Source organism: Urocampus carinirostris, chromosome 6, assembly GCF_059441175.1.
Source record: "Urocampus carinirostris isolate Australia breed hairy pipefish chromosome 6, RoL_Ucar_1.0, whole genome shotgun sequence".
Taxonomy (NCBI): Eukaryota; Metazoa; Chordata; class Actinopteri; order Syngnathiformes; family Syngnathidae; genus Urocampus; species Urocampus carinirostris.
Window position 1 is genome coordinate 38,027,074 of NC_142354.1, and position 20,055 is coordinate 38,047,128.

A 20,055-nucleotide genomic window follows, 5' to 3' on the forward strand; every position below is an offset into this window, starting at 1 on the left:
TAGCCAATGAGAGAAATGATTGATACTTTTTTTGCATTAACGACCTTTTAAAATTATTGTGCAATGGAATAGTTTTTAGTTTTCTTGTATACATTGTTATAAAGTATTTGTATTTTCGTGACATTGAGGCTTTTTTGGTTTAACTCACTTGGCTATTGTTCTAAAACAGTTGTAATGGAAATATTTCAATTTATTTTTTATACTGTAAAGAGTGCAATGTAGTTAAGTAGTAAAAAAATGAAACATTTTAGTGCTAAAAATCTGTGTGCTGCGTTCATCGTAATTAAAAACTAACTCAAAGGGGAAGGAATCAATTATTCAATGATCAGGATATTTTAGAGCGAATCAGAATTGATGAATGACCATGCATTTACTTGGAACGAATCGATATCCCTAACGAACACCATCGAAGGTGAGCAGTCAGTTTAACCCCCCAAAATGTTTTTATTTTTTGCAATTCAATAAAAAAGCATTTTCGGCTCACAGAAATAATGACCCTTGTGAAGAGACAACTTAAATATTCCGCATTTGCAGGGGGGGGGGAACGGCATCCTAGATTGACCTTGGGTAATCGACTGCATGCTGCTTCACCAAGGAGTGGACATTTGTTTTATCTGATCAAAGGTAGTAGGCTGTCAAATTGCAGATATCGGTGCAAATCAATGAGACTCTCGGGATGACAAGATACAATCAATCCTAGATTTTGCATTATTTTGGGGATTTTTTTCCCCATTTGAACAATACTGAAGGCTAATGCCTAATTCACACCGCAGCCTGAATAAATGTGTTTTACACTTAACCTACAAGAATACATTTGTTTAGGCATGATTGGCAGGGTTGGGTAGGGTTACTTCAACTTGATTACTTTCAATTACTTTTGGATTACTCCAATACCATATATGCGAATAAAAGACAAAAGAAACCTAATATGAATACAATTATGATGTCATGTCCAGCATGGTCGCCGTGGCGACCGGCTGGCGCCGCCCCCTTGGCACCGGCTGTAGCAGATTTTCTAATTTGCGTGTGTGCTTCTTAAGGGCGGGTTTTGGGGATTGCCGGTTGCGGGTTCATTGCATTACTTTGCATTATTCTGATCTGTTTGACTTGAGGAAACCTGTACTTGCCCGTTCTGAGTAAAAGCCTGTTTTGTGAGTATTCCTAGTCTGAGTTCCTGTTTGCCTGTAAGCCTGTTTTCGTTTTTGTCCCTGAGTGTTGGACGACTTTTATTTCCTTAATAAAAGTAACGCGAACAAGTTCACCCTTCCTGCCTCCGATCTGGTCCGGTCTCGTGACATATGACTCACATTAGTGGTAAGCTTTCTCTCCCGGCTTTGATCTCTTTGATCTCCGGCAAAACTAACATAAAATGCGACAGAAACAAAATGAAAATAAATCCAAACAGCTTGCCAACATCATTTTTGCCGTTCCATGTATTCCGTTACTCCCCAAGCCAGCACAAAATTTAGTAATTGTATTCATATTTAGTTTCTTTTGTCTTTTATCAGCATATTTGGTATTGGAGTAATCCAAAAGTAATTGAAAGTAATCAAGTCAAAGTAACCCTACCCAACCCTGATGATTGGTCATCTGGATTTTCTGGTTAAGAACATAGACAATAGTTCCATCAATCAAAACAAGTGATTTAACATGGCATCCCAAAACACTCTACCATCATGTTTGACGAATATTTACATTTTTCATCTCATTGCCAGTGATGGGTCATGGAAAGTGAACTTAAATGAGCTACAAACAGACAAACATTTTTTCGGTCTTTTCCTTGGGTTCCTTTGTGAGCTCTCGGATGAGTCATCACTTTACCCCGAAGGTCATTTCTGTAGTCTGTAACCAACGTTCAGTGATTTTTAATTTAGTGGACAGCGAGTCCAAATGTTTTGGGAATGACTTTGTATCCATCTTTAGACTCATAAAATAGGTCACTCTTGTTCACCCATGTTTTTGAAATGATTTAGATTGTGGCATTTGGTTTAGATTTTATCAGAACCATTTTGAACAGACTTTAATAACGTGGGAATGTTTTTGTTTTGTTCATTGAGCAGTTGAATAGGTATCTAATCTCATCTCATTAGCTGCACCGCTTATCCTCAGTAGGGTCGCATGGGGGCTGGAGCCCATCCCAGCAATCATCGGGCAGTGGGCAGGGGACAACTGGTTGCCAGCCAATCAAGGGTACACAGGGACAGACAACTGGCTCGCTCATTCACACTTAGGGACAATTTTGGACCGGCCAAACCACCTGAAATGCATGTCTTTGGAATGTGGGAGGAAACCCACGCAAGCACGGGGAGAACATACAAACTCCGCACAGGAAGTCCGGTAGTTGGATTCGAACCCACGCAGGAGGTTCCCAAGACCTTAGAACTGTGCCGTACACGGGCTAACCACTGCCCCGCCGTGCTGCCCTTGAATAGGTATTTACATTAGTATTTAATTGGATTATCTTCCTTCTATTATGCCTTTGTTTATTAGGATTTAGGTCTGAAAACTGCTTCCCTAAAATGAAACATCATGTTCACAGATTATATTCATTGCTACTCAAAATGAAACAAACAGATGAAAATCAATTCAAGTTCAACAAAGGCATTCTATCTTTAATGGAATAAAGACTAAAATATGATTCTTACCGTTGAATTAAACAGTAGACTAATTCAACCTCAACAGCACTCAATATTGCAATCATGTGCCGAAGGTAAATGCAGAATCCCGAAAATGCTCTGGGGCAGCTGGTATTATTAACTCTCCTCCATCTGCTCGAGTGGCCATGTTTAGTCACACTTTCCCAATTCCATGCTCGGAGGCTCTGTTCTCAGCAGTGCTTCAAGTTTCTCATCGCAGACTCATTTTTCATTGTAAGGGATACATTTAGTAAGACCTGAAGTCTTATTTTGGTGGACATGAGTATGATAAGGCAACCTTAGAAAAGTTTGTTTTAAAAACACTGCCATCTTTGAAAATGAGCAAGAAGGGATATTTTAGCTCTGATTATCAATTATGGCTGAATTCCACAGCACATTCTTTTACAGATAGGAGGAAGTTTCTAAATGAGAAGTAACAAAGACAAAGTATCCCAGACAGATGCAGTGTTCATTTTACCTCGAAAAGTGATGGGTCCCGGGGACTCGCATGCTCAAAAATCTATGGGTCCCAACAGAGATCTATGGTACCCCAAAATTTAGTGTTATCGAGGTTGAAATTGTAAATCGGCGACAAATATATAAATACATATATAAATCTGTATATTCATTCAGTTTTAATCATCACACTTAATTGGTAATACAAAGCAGTTATCACTTCAGATTTTTCAGTTCACAAAAATAGTGTACATTATACAAAATGATATTGCTGAAATATTAGTCTATACATTCATGCAGTTTTAATCCCTTCAGATTTTTCAGTTCATATATTCTTCGTGGTTTGCTGTCCCGCAACAGTTGTAATGCCTTCTCAGGGTCCAATTGCAGCAACGGAATTTCCATAGCTAATTTGTGGTTTTCATTGTCGTTGTGCCGTTCCAATGTGCTTTTCTGAAAGTTCGTTTTGCGAAATGATTTATGCAATCCAGTTTTTTTGTCACGCTGGGTGCACGCATCACAGAACATGTAGCCTCCATTATCATCCTCCTCCTCAGAGACCAAAACAACAATGGCAGATCTGCCTGACGAAAAGTCTGGAGTGCGGTAAATCTTTGTTAAAAAAAAAAGTAATCGGGTAATAATGACATTTGGTGTCAAAAAAGTTGCGTCCTGGGGACGCCCGTTGATTTGACACGATGCGTCCCCAGCAAAAATCATGTGTCTAGGACGCAGGGACGTGGGCAAACGAGAACACTGCAGATGAGTAAATGCTGAATTGTTGTGAGTGCAAAAAATGACAGTTTGCAAAACAGGTCTGTAGAAGTGTACAGAATAAATACCCACAATACAAAATGAATTTGGAACTGGATAATACAGTATCTTTGAATTTCATCCAGGAAATACCGCACAAAAGTCTCACACAGTTTCATATACAATTACATATCGTTATATGGACAGTATGAATGTGGCCTAATTTTAGTATTATTTAAAGGAAAAACTTACCAAAATAAGGTCCGTGTCTTGGAGGTGCTTTTGTCTAATCTGTAATGACAATATTTAAAAAAAAAACGTGAACAATTTTGGAATAGAACACAGAGGAGTTGAAAAACAGTTGAATTAAACAGTCAAAGCTCTACCTCAAATCAAAACGACTTTAAAGTTGCTGCAACTCCTAGGTTGTCCAACATAAACCCATAGACAAAGCTTTAAATTAAGATGTTTTACCTTCTGACCTCTTTAGTTAACTCTGAATTAAAGTGCCAAACAGAGCAAGAGATAAAACCGTTTTAAAGGTTTGTCTTAGGACAAGTCTAACATTTGGGTCATAGCCATGAGACAGGCATGTTAAACATATGTCGAGTGGGCTGGGACTGGCCCACTCGATTACTTAATCCGGCCCATCATAAGAAGCAACTCTCTAGGTCATTTCTATGAAAAATTATATGAAAACTTAATACTTCCTCTGGATGCCTGAGGGCAGTAAATGTGTCAAAGAACTGACATCCAGCATGCAGACTGAACAAGTTAGCACCAGGAAGTAGACATTTGCAAATTGATGTGTCCATCGGGAAATATGGCGTGGACTTTAAAGCCTAGCCCTGCGCTAAAGGAGCAGGAAATACGTTGCATACTCCACAACTGGGTCAAGATTCGGAGGGGACCTTGATCACAATGGAACCGTTGGGGGGCGGGTCACTGATTTAGGTGTGTTATGGTTGGTATCAGGGAAATCAAAGCTACAAATTTCAAGTTTTCTGATCCGGCCGGTCTGAGAACACAAACTCTGCAGCTGGCCCCAAAGTCAAACTAAATTTTAAATCCCTGCGCTCAAACAAATTTTGACACTACTCCAAGGAATGGCAGTCTTCATTGATTCACTTCTTTTCAAGTGAGTCCTTCAACTGTACATAAAAACAGATTTTGACCAGTAAATGCTCTACGCCCGCAATCCCCCAGAGAAGCAGGAGATCGTGATCTGCATCACAGTTCTCCATTGATTCCCCTTTTCCCTTATTTTGCTTATCTGCACTGATGCCTGCCTGCCTGCTTGTTTGCCAACCCCAACTATCCATGCTGGGATTGAGTCAAGGATGGGGAAGGACGGCTGCCAAGTGTACGCGTGGGAGTGTGGATGTGACTGGAGGTGAAGATGATGGCTTACAGTGAAGGTCCGGGTCACTCTGCATGCAAACTTAAAGTAGGACAGAAACGCTGTACTGTAAAGGATGCGGGTGGAAAATATTTTGGGGCGTTTCTTATTTATATGATTTATATTAATGGTATATATTATGGTATAAGAGGTGTTGTGAAAGGATAGTGGGATTGTGGACGCGTTCTTAAGGATGGACTGGGCACCCGTATGATGCGGCAGGGGTAAACCAGTGAAAGCTGTCGGGCCCTGCTGTTGAACAAAAAAGTGTGTTGTGTCACCCTGACCCGAGTGACATGGTCGCTCTCTGGTGTCCCATTTCATCTGGAGGGACGAAAGCATGACCAACTTAGGTGCCAAGGTGCCTAACTTGTTTGGGTGTTTGGGCAATTGGGTTGGCCATGGTCTAAAAAAGTTTGTGTGTGTTTTTTGCTATTTTTTTTCCCCCTTTTATTTTCTTTGTTATTGTATGTGTTTGTCTTGCTGTCGGTCACCCCTCTTGAGGGATATGACCAGGATAGATAGATAGATAGATAGATAGATAGATAGATAGATAGATAGATAGATAGATAGATAGATAGATAGATAGATAGATAGATAGATAGATAGATAGATAGATAGATAGATAGATAGATAGATAGATAGATAGATAGATAGATAGATAGATAGATAGATAGATAGATAGATAGATAGATAGATAGATAGATAGATGGATAGATATTATAAACAACTCATATTGTGTATGTTGACCCAAAAGTAAAAAGAGTGCATAACCAGGTCAGTCCTTGTCTAGGTTTGGGTGGCGCTGTGGGACAGGTGCTATGAATAGTTAAAATGGGACATGCGGACGCAGCAAGAACAGATGAAAAATGTGAAAATGACTGGCTCCTATACCACTGAAGGAACAAACTATGCAAATTAAAACAAAATTTTAAGAACTTGAATAAAAAAAAAAGAAATCATTAAAAATGAGTACTGTGTAAGAAAAGGTCTCATCTTATATTGATGAGTTTTTATTCCGAATTGCAAGTGTTGTCTATAACATTGGCACCCATATACTGTATTTGCAGTCTATTGTGGTTTCCTCCCCTATTTTTCTCTCCAGTTGTGTCTTAATGTGACATGCAGAGACTGCGTAATCTCTGGAATCTACCCTTTGCATTGAAGCAGGCTGAAAACTGTATGAATGAACTGGCACAAGCACTTATTTTTAGCCAGTTTGTCCTTTGTTGTTAATGCACATAAAAAAATCATTTATCTAGTTACACAATAATTTGACACACAAAAACATTTGCATGTAAACATAAAACCCAGATCAAATATAATAGAAAGGCAGAATTATTACAAAACTGAAATAATTTAAAGAGAATGTTTACTGGTACCCAAACCAGAAGCAAGAGTGTGCTCAAAAAGTTGCTTGATTGTGGATATCGAAAGAGGCAATCTAATTGCTAACAAAATTACAAAATCCAAAAAACTAGGAAAAAAGTGTCAAAATAAGAACTAATAATCTGTGTTTAATTAAAGGGCACGTGGGGGTGGAAAAAAAGAACCTAGTGAACTAAATATACTCCACACCTGGACAACAAACATGAGGCTGAGCGAGCCGATTGGCTGACACAAGGAAACAAAACAAAACATAGATGGATAAGATAAGGCTTGAAGAGACAAAGACAAAAACACAAAGAAACATGCTAGAAAAAAGAATTTACTTGTGCCCTCTCTTGGATTATTCAATTTGATATACTTCAGTGTTTCTCATGACCCCAAAATAGCTTGCAGGCCTGTTTTCGGTGGGTCACGGGCCCTCGCCTTGGCAAAATCATGCAAAACAAAAACAAAAAAATGGAACGGAACATTTACACTCCTTGAGAGTAGATGTGAGCTGACACCTGACATATTACACCACAGAAAGACTGATAAAGTGTGTTTACATATGTTGAACATGGCCAAACAGAGATGGAGAGGAAAATATATGATTGATTTAATTGAAATTGCTTATGAACTATATGGATAGTAAACGGTCTGCTTTTATGTAGCGCTTTTAGGTCACTGAAGACCTTTAAAACCTAATGCTGTTAAAATTAGACTGAAAGTGTTTTACCATGTGCTTCACACTTTTGACCACTAGATATCATGCAGCTGGAAACAAGTGCTAAAAAGCACAAGGAATAATACAAACTATGGAGACTCAAAATCACCAAATCATTGTATTATCTTGTTATTTTCTATGCCAAACACATGGCAACCCTTTTTTTTTTTTCTGGGTACCTGCGGTAAAAATATGGCCAAGAATTATGGTGAGGCTTATGTTATTTGAAATGAGTGCAAATTTGTCAACCTACACGTATAAATAAAAATGTATTCTTATATGTATTATACCGATTGTTGCTCATTATTTAGATCCAAACTGTTTTTTTTAGATGAATTAAGTTTTTTTAAACCACCAGGAGTTGGTACAGTGTATAATATTCACCATCCTTTTAAAGGAAATATTATTGCTTGAAGTTGTCATGTCCTGCATGGTCGCCATGACACCCAGCTGGTCCCGCCCCTTGACACCGGCTGACACAGATTGACTTAATTGCGTGTGGGATTCTTAAGGGCTCGTTTTGGGACTGCCCAGGGGCCTTACCATTGTTTTGTTTGACTCGAGGAAAAACCTGTTCATGACCGTTTGTTCTGAGTTACTGCCATTCTTTCTTGAAGACCTGTTCGTGCCCGTTTGTTCTGAGTGATTGCCTGTAAGCCTGTTTTTGTTTTGTCTTTGGTCCCTGCGTGTTGGACAACACAGATCGTAACGCAAATGAGTTCACATTTCCCGCCTCCTGGTCCGTTGAAGTTGCTTTGGTTTTCTTATTTTTATTTCTGCTTTTTAAATGTGAATATTTTTACTGTCTGTTGTTTTAACTGGAAAATATAATATTTCAATAATTTTCTCTCTTGGTTTTGGTAACAGTTTCTAAATAGGGTGTGATGGTGGGTCAGACCAGTTCAGAACCACTGATTTAGATTCATCCTACTACTATGTCCCCTTTTTTCCTTTCAACCCTTACTTCAATAAATATCAGTACACATTACCTCACATTGAGTGTAACAAAAACAAACAAATAGATAATGCCACTGATCTCCATTGTACATGACAACATAGTAAATATCAATCCAAATGTTGTCAATGCTTGACTCGGAAATTCAATGTGCTGGGAACAGATTTTTGTTTTTGAAGGTTTTTAATCCAATGTCACATTTCTGTCCAATAATAGCTCTCTGTTATGGGTAGTGCCAGCTTCTCGCTTGGATGCTTACATCCAAACATTGAGATAGCACTGCTCTTGTCATGAAACCGTTGGGCGGATCACTCTAAATATTGATATTGTCGACTGAGCGAGTACTTGGATCGGATCGATAGTTTTGTCTTAAAATCGATACTCTCTGCCCATTTTAATTTTAACTTTGATAATGCTGTTTCAAATCTGACAAATTTGGTGTTTTTGGGTGCACCTTCCATCCATCCATCCATTATCTGCACCGCTTATCCTCAGTAGGGTCGCGGGGGTGCTGGAGCCCATCCCAGCTATCTTCGGGCAGTGGGCAGGGGACACCCTGAACTGGTTGCCAGCCAATCACAGGGATCACAGGGACAGACAACTCGCTCGCTCATTCACACCTAGGGACAGATTGGACTGGCCAATTCACCTGAAATGCATGTTTTTGGAATGTGGGAGGAAACCCACGCAAGCACGGGGAGAACATAAAAACTCCGCACAGGAAGTGCAGTAGCTGGATTTGAACCCACGATCACAGAACTGTGCCGCACACGTGTTAACCAATGCGCCGCCGTGCTGTGGGTGAAACCTATAGTTCTTAAAATATGGTATATATGTTGTTATCAAGTATTAGTATTTTTGTAAGGTTTTGTTGGTTTGACGCTCTTGACGTTTGTTCTGAGAACATTTTTGTTGTTAAAGTATTTAAATGTTTATCCTGTTAAAAGGTTTTTACGTACTGTTTACACGAGTTGCACTTTGACTTCATTTTCAATATTATTGCACAATGAAAAGTATTATAGTTATACATCATTTTACGTGTTGACCTTGTTACATTTTGATGCAATGATGCTTTTTGGTTTGACACTCTTGACTTTTGTTCTGGAACAGTTATACAAGTATTTCAATTACTTGTTTAACTATTTGAGTTAACATTGTAGGTGTCATGTCCTGCACGGTTGTCATGGCGCCCAGCTGGCCCCGCCCCTTGACACCTGCTGAGACGCATTGGACTGATTGCTCTTGGAGTACTTAAGCGCTCCTTTTGGAACTGCCCGCTGCCAGATCATTGTTTAACCCTCATTGAAACCCTGTTCATGCCCGTTTGATCTGAGTAATGCCTAGTTTGTAATTTTGATTGCCTTTGAACCTTTTTCGTTTTGTTTTTGGTCCGTTTGTGTGTTAGACAACTTTTCTTTCCTAATTAAAGTGACAGATCGTCTACGCATATGAGTTCCGACTTCCTGCTTCCCGGTGCATTTCTTGACAGTAGGTATTTGATAAGAAATAGACAGTTTTCAGGCGTTTATATATTAATTATGAACTAACTCAAGTGGGGATGGATTCAATTATTCAGTGATCATGAGATTTCCAACAAAAAGTATTGGTATTGGATTGGTATCAATAGATGCTACGCTGTGTTCACTTGGAATGGATCAATCCCAGTATTGCCCACCACTATTGCACACCCCATTGACACTGACATACACAAATCCATTTTCGATGTAATACTACATATGGTTACTGCCCTCCTGACTTTTATATCAGCTCACTTTTTGGCAAGTGTGCTTTCCAAGGATCAGATGACGCAGTGTAAAATGCATAGGGAAGCAAGAAAAAAGCATGTGGGTTCACTTCTACAGTATGTGTTTATGTGACATTTTGTGAGCTGTTGCTGACAATGAGGGTTCTTCAGTTTACTGTTGCCTGTTGGCAGTAGAAATATCTGCTGGCCAATCGGGGTTACCCAACTGATGACGCTGTAACACCATCAGGTAGTGGTACAAACATCTGAGTTGACAAAATGTTAACTTTAAACCGCTGTTCTTATAATGCTCCCAGGCTTTTGATATAAACATCAAAGGTATTGTCTTATGGCCATGCAATGAAGATTGCCTTTAATAGGATCTGTTAGGATCTGTTATGCCACCTTCCCCCAGAGGGCGCCAACCGAGTTTGAAACTGGGGACAGCTAAATCCAGTTAACACACGTTTGTCCCTAAAAATCTTGACCCTTCATAATAACATTTTGGACATTTACTTAGTTCTTTGTGCCCACTTGTTCTTATTTGTCTCTTTGTTCATTGCATTCCCATTGCCACGCCAGTTTTTGTGGTTTTTTTTGTTTGGACAGTATGTGAATTTGTTTGTTACACCTTGTTTGTTTCTTTGTTTCTTGCATTTCCACTGCTGATTTTTTTATCCTATTATTATTATTTTTGTGTGTGTGGTTTCCTGTTTGGACAGTTTGTTAGTATTTTTATGACACCTTGTTTGTTTGTTACTTTGTTCCTTGCATTTGGATTGCAGTCTTAGTTTCTGGTTTAGACATTGTCAGGTTTGATTTCGTTAGGAAATGTTATTTGTTTTGGTGAGCCTTGTTGGTTACTTTCCTGGTTTTGCTATTAAATACCATCCTCATTTTAGCACACCTGCCTCAGTTCCTGTTTTTCTGCATTTGGGTCCACCAACTACAAACTTAACAGATTCCCTTTGAATACTGCACCAAACGATATGTCCTGTATTAACACAAAACAGACAATGGCAATTTTACCAGCTTGCCGGCTCATTCTCCATAATAAATGGGCATGCACAGTAAAGCCAAAGGCTTCATTTGACTTGAATCCCCAGAGCTATGTAGATGTGTGCCTTTTTCTTAGCTTTGTTTGCTTGTTATGTGTATCTTTAATCACTTACAACTAAAAAATAATTAAGAGAACCTCAGCGGTTCAGCAGACGTTCTACAACAAATGAAAACTAGCTTAGACGGTGCATTAAAGAAGTCTATAATGGAAGTGTTTACTGAATACTGTAAGTTCATAACAATACCACTCAATTATATCACATTCTGGTCCAAAAATATGATCAATGGCTTGTTTGATATAATTATAAGCTACAATATTCTTCGTCATTTTGTTATAAACAAAAAGTGTATTCACAACATGTTGCATGGACACTGGGGCAAAAAAATAAATTGCAAATGCTTAAAAATTAAAGCTCATTTTTATGAGTCCTTCACTGTATATACTCCAGTTGGTAGTTAACAGAAAAAGGGAGAGCAGATTATTAGTCGCTCGAGGGAAACATTTTTTCAACTGGCCACTGAAGTGCCTGAAGAGAAAGTTCAGAGCGTGCTTGGTTGCTCATTAATCGCGCTAACGAGTATAACGAAGTAGCTAGCGCTACTTAGCTGTCAATGAGCCAGTAAATTGTTATCAAATTGCAACAGGCGGTGGAGTAAAAAAAATAACGTTTTCATACGCTCATGAGTGTCGACGAGGAATAGGAAGGCAGTTACGAGCATGAAGCAAAGAAAATATATTTAACTTATTTGAGCAAGTTGAAACTGCTTTAATGCCCATGAGCCAATCATTAGTAATACAATTGCAGCGGTTCAAACCCCACATTGCAGCAATACTTTTTCAGAAAACTCAAATATTTTAATAGTCTTTTGTCACTGGTCTGACTTCTGTAACCACCGTCTCACCAGGATAAGAAGCCGCGACCCACCCTCACCCAAAAATACTTCTGAAATTCATTGGATGCAAGGATTGCACGGTTTTAAATCAGAGATACAGTGGAACCTCGGTTTTCGAACGCCTCTCAGTTCGGACAAATTTCGAGAAATTCTTGCTTCGCTGTTCGGTCAAAAAATCGGAGTTCGAACGCCGATACGCTAGGGTGCGATGCTGAACGGCGTACGGGTGTTTTAGCCCCTAATTATGCCTCCGAAGAAGGTCGGTGCAAGCAGGACAGGTGAAAAAAGACAAGTTGTTCGTAAAACTATTGCCTTTAAGAAAGACATAATAGCTAAATATGAAAGAGGTGTACGAATTTCCGATCTTGCTAGTAAATGGCTACATCTACTATCAGTACGATAGTAAAGAATAAGGAGGCTGTGAAATCGAGTGATGCGGCTAAGGAAGTTAGCGCTATAAGCAAGCAACTGCCGCAAGTTTTCTCTCCCCACCGTCCACCACAAAGGTAAGAAATCCTATTCATAATCCTTTTTTTATTTTTACACGTTCATGTTAGCGTAATCTTTCGTACGGAAGATTACGCTAACGCGAACGTACGGTTAGCCTGGGTTAGCTTCATGTTTACGTTCATGGTAAACATTCAGGGTGTTGGAACGGATTAAAACGATTTTACATTACTTTTAATGGGAAAAACGATTTCGGTGATTGAACAAATCGGTTCTCGAACAGGGTTCTGGAACGGATTATGGTCGAGGACCGAGGTTCCACTGTAGTAGAATATGTTCACATTGAAAATAAAACAGTTAAACCAAAACCACTTTAGGTATCATATTTTCTGGACTTTAAGACACACTCTTTGATTATTCCCATGTGACATATCTGTTTTAAATTTAAGGCGCACTGGACTACAAGCCACATCAAAATTAAACTACAGTGACAGCGAGTGTTGTATTAAAAACCAGACGTATCTGTTTTTTGCTTTTTGGGTCAGTTACGTTCTTTCAGAATTTTGTGTTGACCCCTGGTAAAGTCCAAAGACAAAAAGACATTCATTGCACCAACTTTTTAAAAACTTGCATCTTGAATTGATCATTACTGGACTGGCTTAGTGGTAAAAGGTTTTGGGGGTTGAAATATTGAGCCCTGAGTCATTTAACCGTCAAAGTTTTCAGTATAATTCTTTGGCGGATTAATGCTCTCTAAAAAAAGGTAGTGTGTGTAGCGGGTCATTCATTTTCTCAAGGTTGATCAAGATTAATATTGGCTGCATCAACACGTGTTTTTAGTATTCTCTCAAAAATATAGAATATCCACCAAGTCCTTCCAGCTTTTCTCATTTGAAATTGGGAAAAAAGAGTTTGTCAACAAAATCAGTAAGAAGCATTTACTTCTGATTCCACTTTCTGCACCAGGTGAATGAATATATGCCAATGCTAAGCTAATAAAGTGGCGCTAAAACTGGTGGATTTGTTTATCTTACCCGCCGAAGGCTCCAAATGTGAAGCTTCTTCTTCTTTGAAACATCCTGCTGAGCAGCTGATGAGGCTCCTCAGGGGTGGTTTTCAATTTTTCTTCCCTTTCACTGTGACACGACTGCAAATGACAGTCGGCATTGGCATCTAACCTGTCTCTGTAGCCCGTCCTATCTTTTTCTTTACCTTGTTTTGTTCCCTCCTTCCTTGTTGTTACCCTCATCGGTTGGTGTGTGTGTAGCAACTATTGTTATGTGGGTTGGAATACCTTATCCTATGCTGACTTTTTTATTGATAGGAGGTACAAATCATTGAGTTGGGGTGAAGGGGACACTTCAATTGCTCTCCATGGTAATTCTATTTGTGTGTGAGTGTAGAGGTCACATAGTAAGTGTCAATGAAAGTAATTAATGGAGGGCCTCACAATATATCACAGCGGTTCTCACATGCTGACAGGCTGTAACCAGATCTAGTCTAATCTTTCTGTGCTGCTGCTGAAGACCATAAAATCTCAGGTGGTGATAGAGCGAGTGAATGGAGGTCTTTGTTTTCATAATAAGAGAAAGAATATGATTTCATTTTTTTTGTTAGCTCATGTGGTCTCGAATAATATTAACAGTATTTAGATGTGTTTGAAAGTTGTTTTTTTCTTGTAGCCTTGCCTTCAATTGATCTGCAACTTCTTCACGACTTGCGGATCCCTGGGTCGTAGGGGCTCCACTTACTGTGGTGTTCCTTCGGCAAGTACAGCCTGGTGGTGCGTTTCCCTCTCCAGGCTGTTTTTTTTTTCAGCGAATAGGGGTTTGCTCCACCAAATGAAACAGATAGTACTGGTTTCCATGGTTACCAGTAGCAGGAGAAGCCTACTGATCTGACTGTGATACAGCACCTTCATCATCTGGTTGCTACTGTTTTTCGGTGTACAGCGTCATCCCGCTCTTCAGATATGAGCCGGTCCTCTTAAATCACTGAAGAAAAACTATTTTGTTCCGGATTTGAGTAACACATTACTGAATAAAATACACGCTGCCTAAAATATAACCATTGTCAACAGCCACAATCCTATACTTTTGTCCTGGCGCACAAATGCAAAAATTAAAGGAAAACCAAAACTCATAGCCTTAGAGAACATTAATTTGCAAATTAAAATATACATAAAACACTGGAAAAAACAAATTGACGACTAAAGGCCAACAAAAAGCAATGCAGATTCTTTTTTTAAACAGGAAAAGAAGCAATAGCACACACGGAGAAGCATGATAAAAACTTGCACTTAAGGAAAACTAACTCCTCAAAAATAAAACAAAAGAAAAAAAAACAGAATGTTGACCAATCCGAGCGTCATAGAAACCACACTTGAGCCAGAAACCAACCCAAAAAGAACCCACTTGGGGTGGTGTGGAAGAAACACGGATTTTTCATAAAAAGTGGTGGTCTTTTATTTGGGACATGAAAATCCAGGTAACCCAAGTAGCAGATGAGGAGTCAATGTTCAAGTAAACTCAAGTAGCTAAGGGAGAGTCCAAGAGTGACAAGGAAGGGCAAGCAAGGGTTCGGTACACTCGAACACAAGAGTGCTTGGGACGTGACATAGATGACAACGAACTAGCACAAAGCCAATGGGACAGAGAGTTTAAATAATGACAAGGGAGAGTCCTGGTAGGAGGGAAAACAGGTGTTGTGACTGCAGCAGAGAGGAAGACATTTCGGGAGTAAGTTCTCATAAAGACTAGCCCTCCATTTATTGAGATGTGCAACAACTGTCGCCACACAAAGCCACACCCTTTGTAACAAGAGACTCTAGCCCTGTGCACACTGAACTCCATTAGCGTGGGGAATTCGGCGTCAATGCCGTGGGCTGCAGAAGCCAACGGCGCCATCCACCACACATCTGAAGCCATGTTCAGCTGCATCGTTTTCAGCTCTATTCCAAGTTTTCGAAGTGATCTGTTTGCAGTTCATATCCGTTTCAAGAAGAATAGGGTCTGCATCTCGTATAATGTGGTGTAAGCCCTGTATTTCTAGATAACAGCATAAGGGCATTTTCAACATCCCCATAATAAAACATACTGAGAAGAATTGTAACAGATTGCGGTTCAGAAGTGAGAAGTCATCTTTTGTTGTCATCTGTGGTTGCCATGGCATCAGACCAAATTGCTTTCGCCTGTCAACTTTTCTTAAGGATTAAACGGAACTCCAGTGACTGGACAATGTTTCTGATGATACCGAAAGGGAACTGTAGCGTTTAACTTCCTCTGCTGTTCAATTTGGATGCATAAATTAAAGACTTTGCTTGCTCCGTAGATGAATAAGATGAAACAGTAAACTGTAAATTTTAAATAGAGTACCGTCAAACCTGCTGTCTTTCTCCTGTAAAATGGAAAATGTTGGCCAAAAAAATCAACATATCTATCCACCCAAAAGGGTATCTTAAGTGTTTCTAGGTGTCACTACGGAGTTTTGGATTTAGAGCGCATGCGTTGAAAAAGAGCAGCTTGCCATTTTCCCCGGTGGCCCGCACCCTTGAAGAATTTGGTCTCCGAGCACCAAATCATCGAAAAAAATTGGCCATTGGCGACATACTTTTTTTGTCTAAAAGGAGGTGTGGCACACTCAAGACCAAAAGCAAAATCTTGATCCTCAGCGGCGTAGCTCACAGGTGGCGCCACAACTGAGGGAGCACAATGACATTTCTTTGCATATTGCTTTCTGGGTTTGCTCATTATCCGTACTGCTTTGCATATTCACTTTTAGCCATGATTAAAATGAAAATGATTCAGTCGGTTATGAACGATTATCGTGCAGCAAGCAGGTCAGCCATCCTTCCCAAATATAAATTGAAAAACACGTGTAGACGGGAAGTAAATTTTAAATATGAATAACACATAGACAGGTCACAAGGAGAGTCACGTCAAAGTGACACTTGCGTATACACAAACAATTGCTGTTGTAGATTAGTATACGAAAGGATGTGCTATTCTTTGGGTGGGGACAGACTCTGACATGAAGGGGAAGGAATTGCTGGCACATGGGATCTTTTTATTGCGCTGAAATCTAATAAATAGAAGACTATTGAGAATTCACACACTTTTTTGTTGATTATCATTTACTGCAGGGGTGTCAAACTCATTTTAACTCGGGGGCCACACGATTGAACAATCATTCTGTCGGGGGCCGGACTAGTAGAGTAAAGAGAAAGAAAAAGAGAGATAAAGAAATAAGAGAAAGAGGGAGGGAAAAGGAGAAAGGGCGGGACAAAGAAAGAAAAAGAGAGAGAGTGAGAAAGCGTGAGAAACAAAAGATAAAAAGTCGTGAGAGAAAGAGAAGGCGAGAGGAAGAAAGAAAACCAAGAGAAATAGAAAGACAGAAGGAGAGAAAAGAGAAACGAAAACGCGAAGGGTAGAAAGAGAGAAAGAGAAAAGAGAGAAAAGGAAAAAGGAAGTTATAGCAGAAGAAGGTAAAAAGACACAGAGAGAAAGAAACAAAGAGGAACAAAGGAAGAGAAAAAGAGAGAAGTGAAAGAGACAGAGACAGTGAGTGGGAGAAAGGGGGTGGAAAAGAGAGAGAGAGAAAGGAAGTGAGAGAGAGAGAGAGAGAGAGAGATACAAGTACAGTGTCTTTGTGAGAGGCATCTGGCTTTGGCAACATCGGAGAGAGAGAGAGAGCGAGAGAGAGAGAGATAAAGAGAGAAATATATACAAGTACAGTGTCTTTGTGAGAGGCATCTGGCTTTGGCAACATCAAGTTGACATATTTCAACCTGCAGCTTGTTTTTCTCTTGCGCTTCTCTCAGTGTTGTCTCACGGGCCGGATACAATCCCTTAGAGGGCCTGATCTGGCCCGCGGGCCGCCTGTTTGACACCTGTGATTTACTGGGTATACCAACAAACAGGATCCATTCCTCCTGCAACAAAAACACCCAATTTAAAATGTTAACACTTTAACAAGTGACATTTGGGTGGCTACATCTCTGGCTACCACTCATTGACTGCTCGCCATAATACACTTAAGTCTCCCTTTTTATTGCCAATGCATCTGGTGTGGGGTGCAAATTGGCAGATCCTAATTGTTCTGCCACCACATGACTCCCTGCACGTACATGCCATCTCTCCGCCAAAACTGAAAGGGCAGCATAGAAGAGGAAATGGCAATCTGGAGGCAAACTGTTTTTTGTGTGATTTTTATGGATTTAATATGGTGAATCCATTCGACCATCAAGTTTTTGAAGCGCTTCTCATCCTAATCCGAGATATCAGCAACATCAAAGACACACAAGAGCCAGAATGGTTTCATGATGCCAGCGGTGAAAAACAGCAAGAACATATAAATGAGCCGAATGTTATTGGGACCTCAACCATCATATAAATCAGTCCACTAACGGTCTTGTAAACAACCCTTTAACTCCTGATCACTTTAGTTTCATTGCTAGTTTTGGAGGACTCCAGCCTCATCCCGTAAACCTGTAATTGTCCCCTCTGGTACATTGATTCTCCAGTTTCACTCTGCATCAGCAGCGCCAACGGCTGGATGCCCTCTTGTCTCCCCGGTTAACCTTTTTTAGTTATTCTGTTATTTGCGACTGGATTCTGGCCAGACATGGGTCATAAATCAAATCACATGCTTTAGAGGACAAAACGGAAGAATGTGTCTTGCAACACCAAGGTCCTCCCATCCCCTTCAGAATTGATCCTGACATTGATTAAGTGTGACTGGATAATTTTTCTTTTCAATCGTCAAGCGTCTGCCTGTGTTGGAATCGGCCTCGATGTGTAAAATCTCCAAGGAACTTGTGTACAACGCGAAAAGCTTATCCTGAATAAGAATGCTTCCATTTGGTCATCAGGGTCTCCCAGGGTTAACATTTGTTTGATTTTCTTTTCTTTTTTTTAGAATCAAGACATGTCTTTGTTTTTTTTAACCAGGGCTGGGTAGGGTTACTTTAACTTGATTCCCTTCAATTACTTTTTAATTACTCCAATACCAAATATGCTAATAAAAGACAAAAGAAACTTAATATGAATAAAATTGATAAATTTTGTGCAGGCTTGGGGAGTAACGAAACACATGGAACGGCAAAAAGGATGTTGGCAAGCTGTTTGGATTTATTTTCATATTGTGTTTGTTGCATTTTATGTTAGTTTTGCCGGAGATCAAAGGGATAAAAGCCAGGATAGAAAGCTCACCACGTGTTGTGAGTCATAATTGTATTCATATTTAGTTTCTGTTGTCTTTTATTAGCATATTTGGTATTGGAGTAATCCAAAAGTAATTGAAAGTAATCAAGTTAAAGTAGCCCTACCCAACCCTGGTTTTAACAATGTCAAAAAGACAACTACAATAACGGCCATTGCACAATATGTTGTAAAAGTCAAAGTACAAATACTGGAAACAATACAGTACAATGTGAAAACCTTCAACACCCTGAAATTTCATATACTTATCCGACAACGACGGTTTCAGAACAAAAGTTAAGAGTCAACAACCAGCACTGTAACGAAAATAGAAGTACTGTTTGTCATTACACAAAATACCTTCCAATGCACAATATTTGGAAAAAAACAGTCAGCAGTGCACGTAGAATGTAACCACAACTAAATTGAATTTGACAGTTATAGTGTTTTTAAAATCTTACAATCCACTAACAACATTATTATAGTGCTAGTTACAACAGGAAGGTAATATTGACTCCAAGATAATTGCATGGATTTGATCTAAGTACTTGTTCAGTATCAATAATATCGGTATCCGGGTGATCCACCCACCATTAGCAGAAAGTGAATGATTCAGTTCAGCAATTAAGTAAAAAGCGAAGTTGTGCAAAGTCACGAAGGGCACCCCCAAACAGTTCATTGATTCACCCATGAATTAGCATTGTCAAAAAGAAAGCATTTTTTAACACATCATACTGGCCAATGATTGATAAAAAAATGACACCCACAATTATAAATTATATATATATATATATATATATATATATATATATATATATATATATATATATATATATATATATATATATATATATATATATATATACTACAGCCATATCCCCCTAGTGGGAGGTGGCTAGAGTCATTTCTGACTCTTTTTGGGAGATTGATTTAGAGGAGGGGATTCCCAGCCCCCTCGCTCAACCCAACTGAGGTGTTGGGAGTCATTAGGTGACCAAACCCCCCAATTCCAACCCCTAATGCTGAACGCCAAGCAGGGAGGCAACGGGTACCAATGCTTAAGTCTTAGGTATGACTCGGCCGAGGCTTGAACCACAACCTCCCAGTCTCGGGGCGGGCGCCATATCCCCAAGGCCACCGAACTGGTAATTATAAATACTGAAAAAAATATGAAAATGACAGGATCATGATTTGTCCTATGCTTGTCTTCATCTAGATACTAGGTTTTGATAATATCTTGTTGTGCTATTGACATTTAAGGTACATTCTGTAATATTTCACCAATAAATTTTATAGTGTGACTGGAAATGAGTCCTAGCAAGCAGAAGTAATAAGAACTAACTATGGTGAGTTCATTGACCAAACAGTTCTACCTTTAATTTACCAGGCTAGCCTTATTAGCCTAGCCTTGTCAGGATGTTTG

General features: G+C 39.4%; 1 protein-coding gene across 2 annotated transcripts in view; it reads right to left on the reverse strand.

Annotated features, from left to right (window-relative positions):
- The window catches only part of rap1gapb (RAP1 GTPase activating protein b), a 161,263-nt gene extending 147,663 nt beyond the window's left edge, over positions 1-13,600 (reverse strand). For both annotated transcript variants that reach the window (XM_088338942.1, XM_088338941.1), the window contains exons 1-2: positions 13,470-13,600; positions 4,098-4,136 (exon numbers count right to left, since the gene is read on the reverse strand). In XM_088338942.1, the coding sequence (XP_088195068.1) occupies positions 4,098-4,136; positions 13,470-13,513 (83 nt within the window). In that variant the 5' untranslated portion in view covers positions 13,514-13,600. The remainder of the gene's footprint in view (positions 1-4,097; positions 4,137-13,469) is intronic.
- Positions 13,601-20,055: the final 6,455 nt, after the last annotated feature.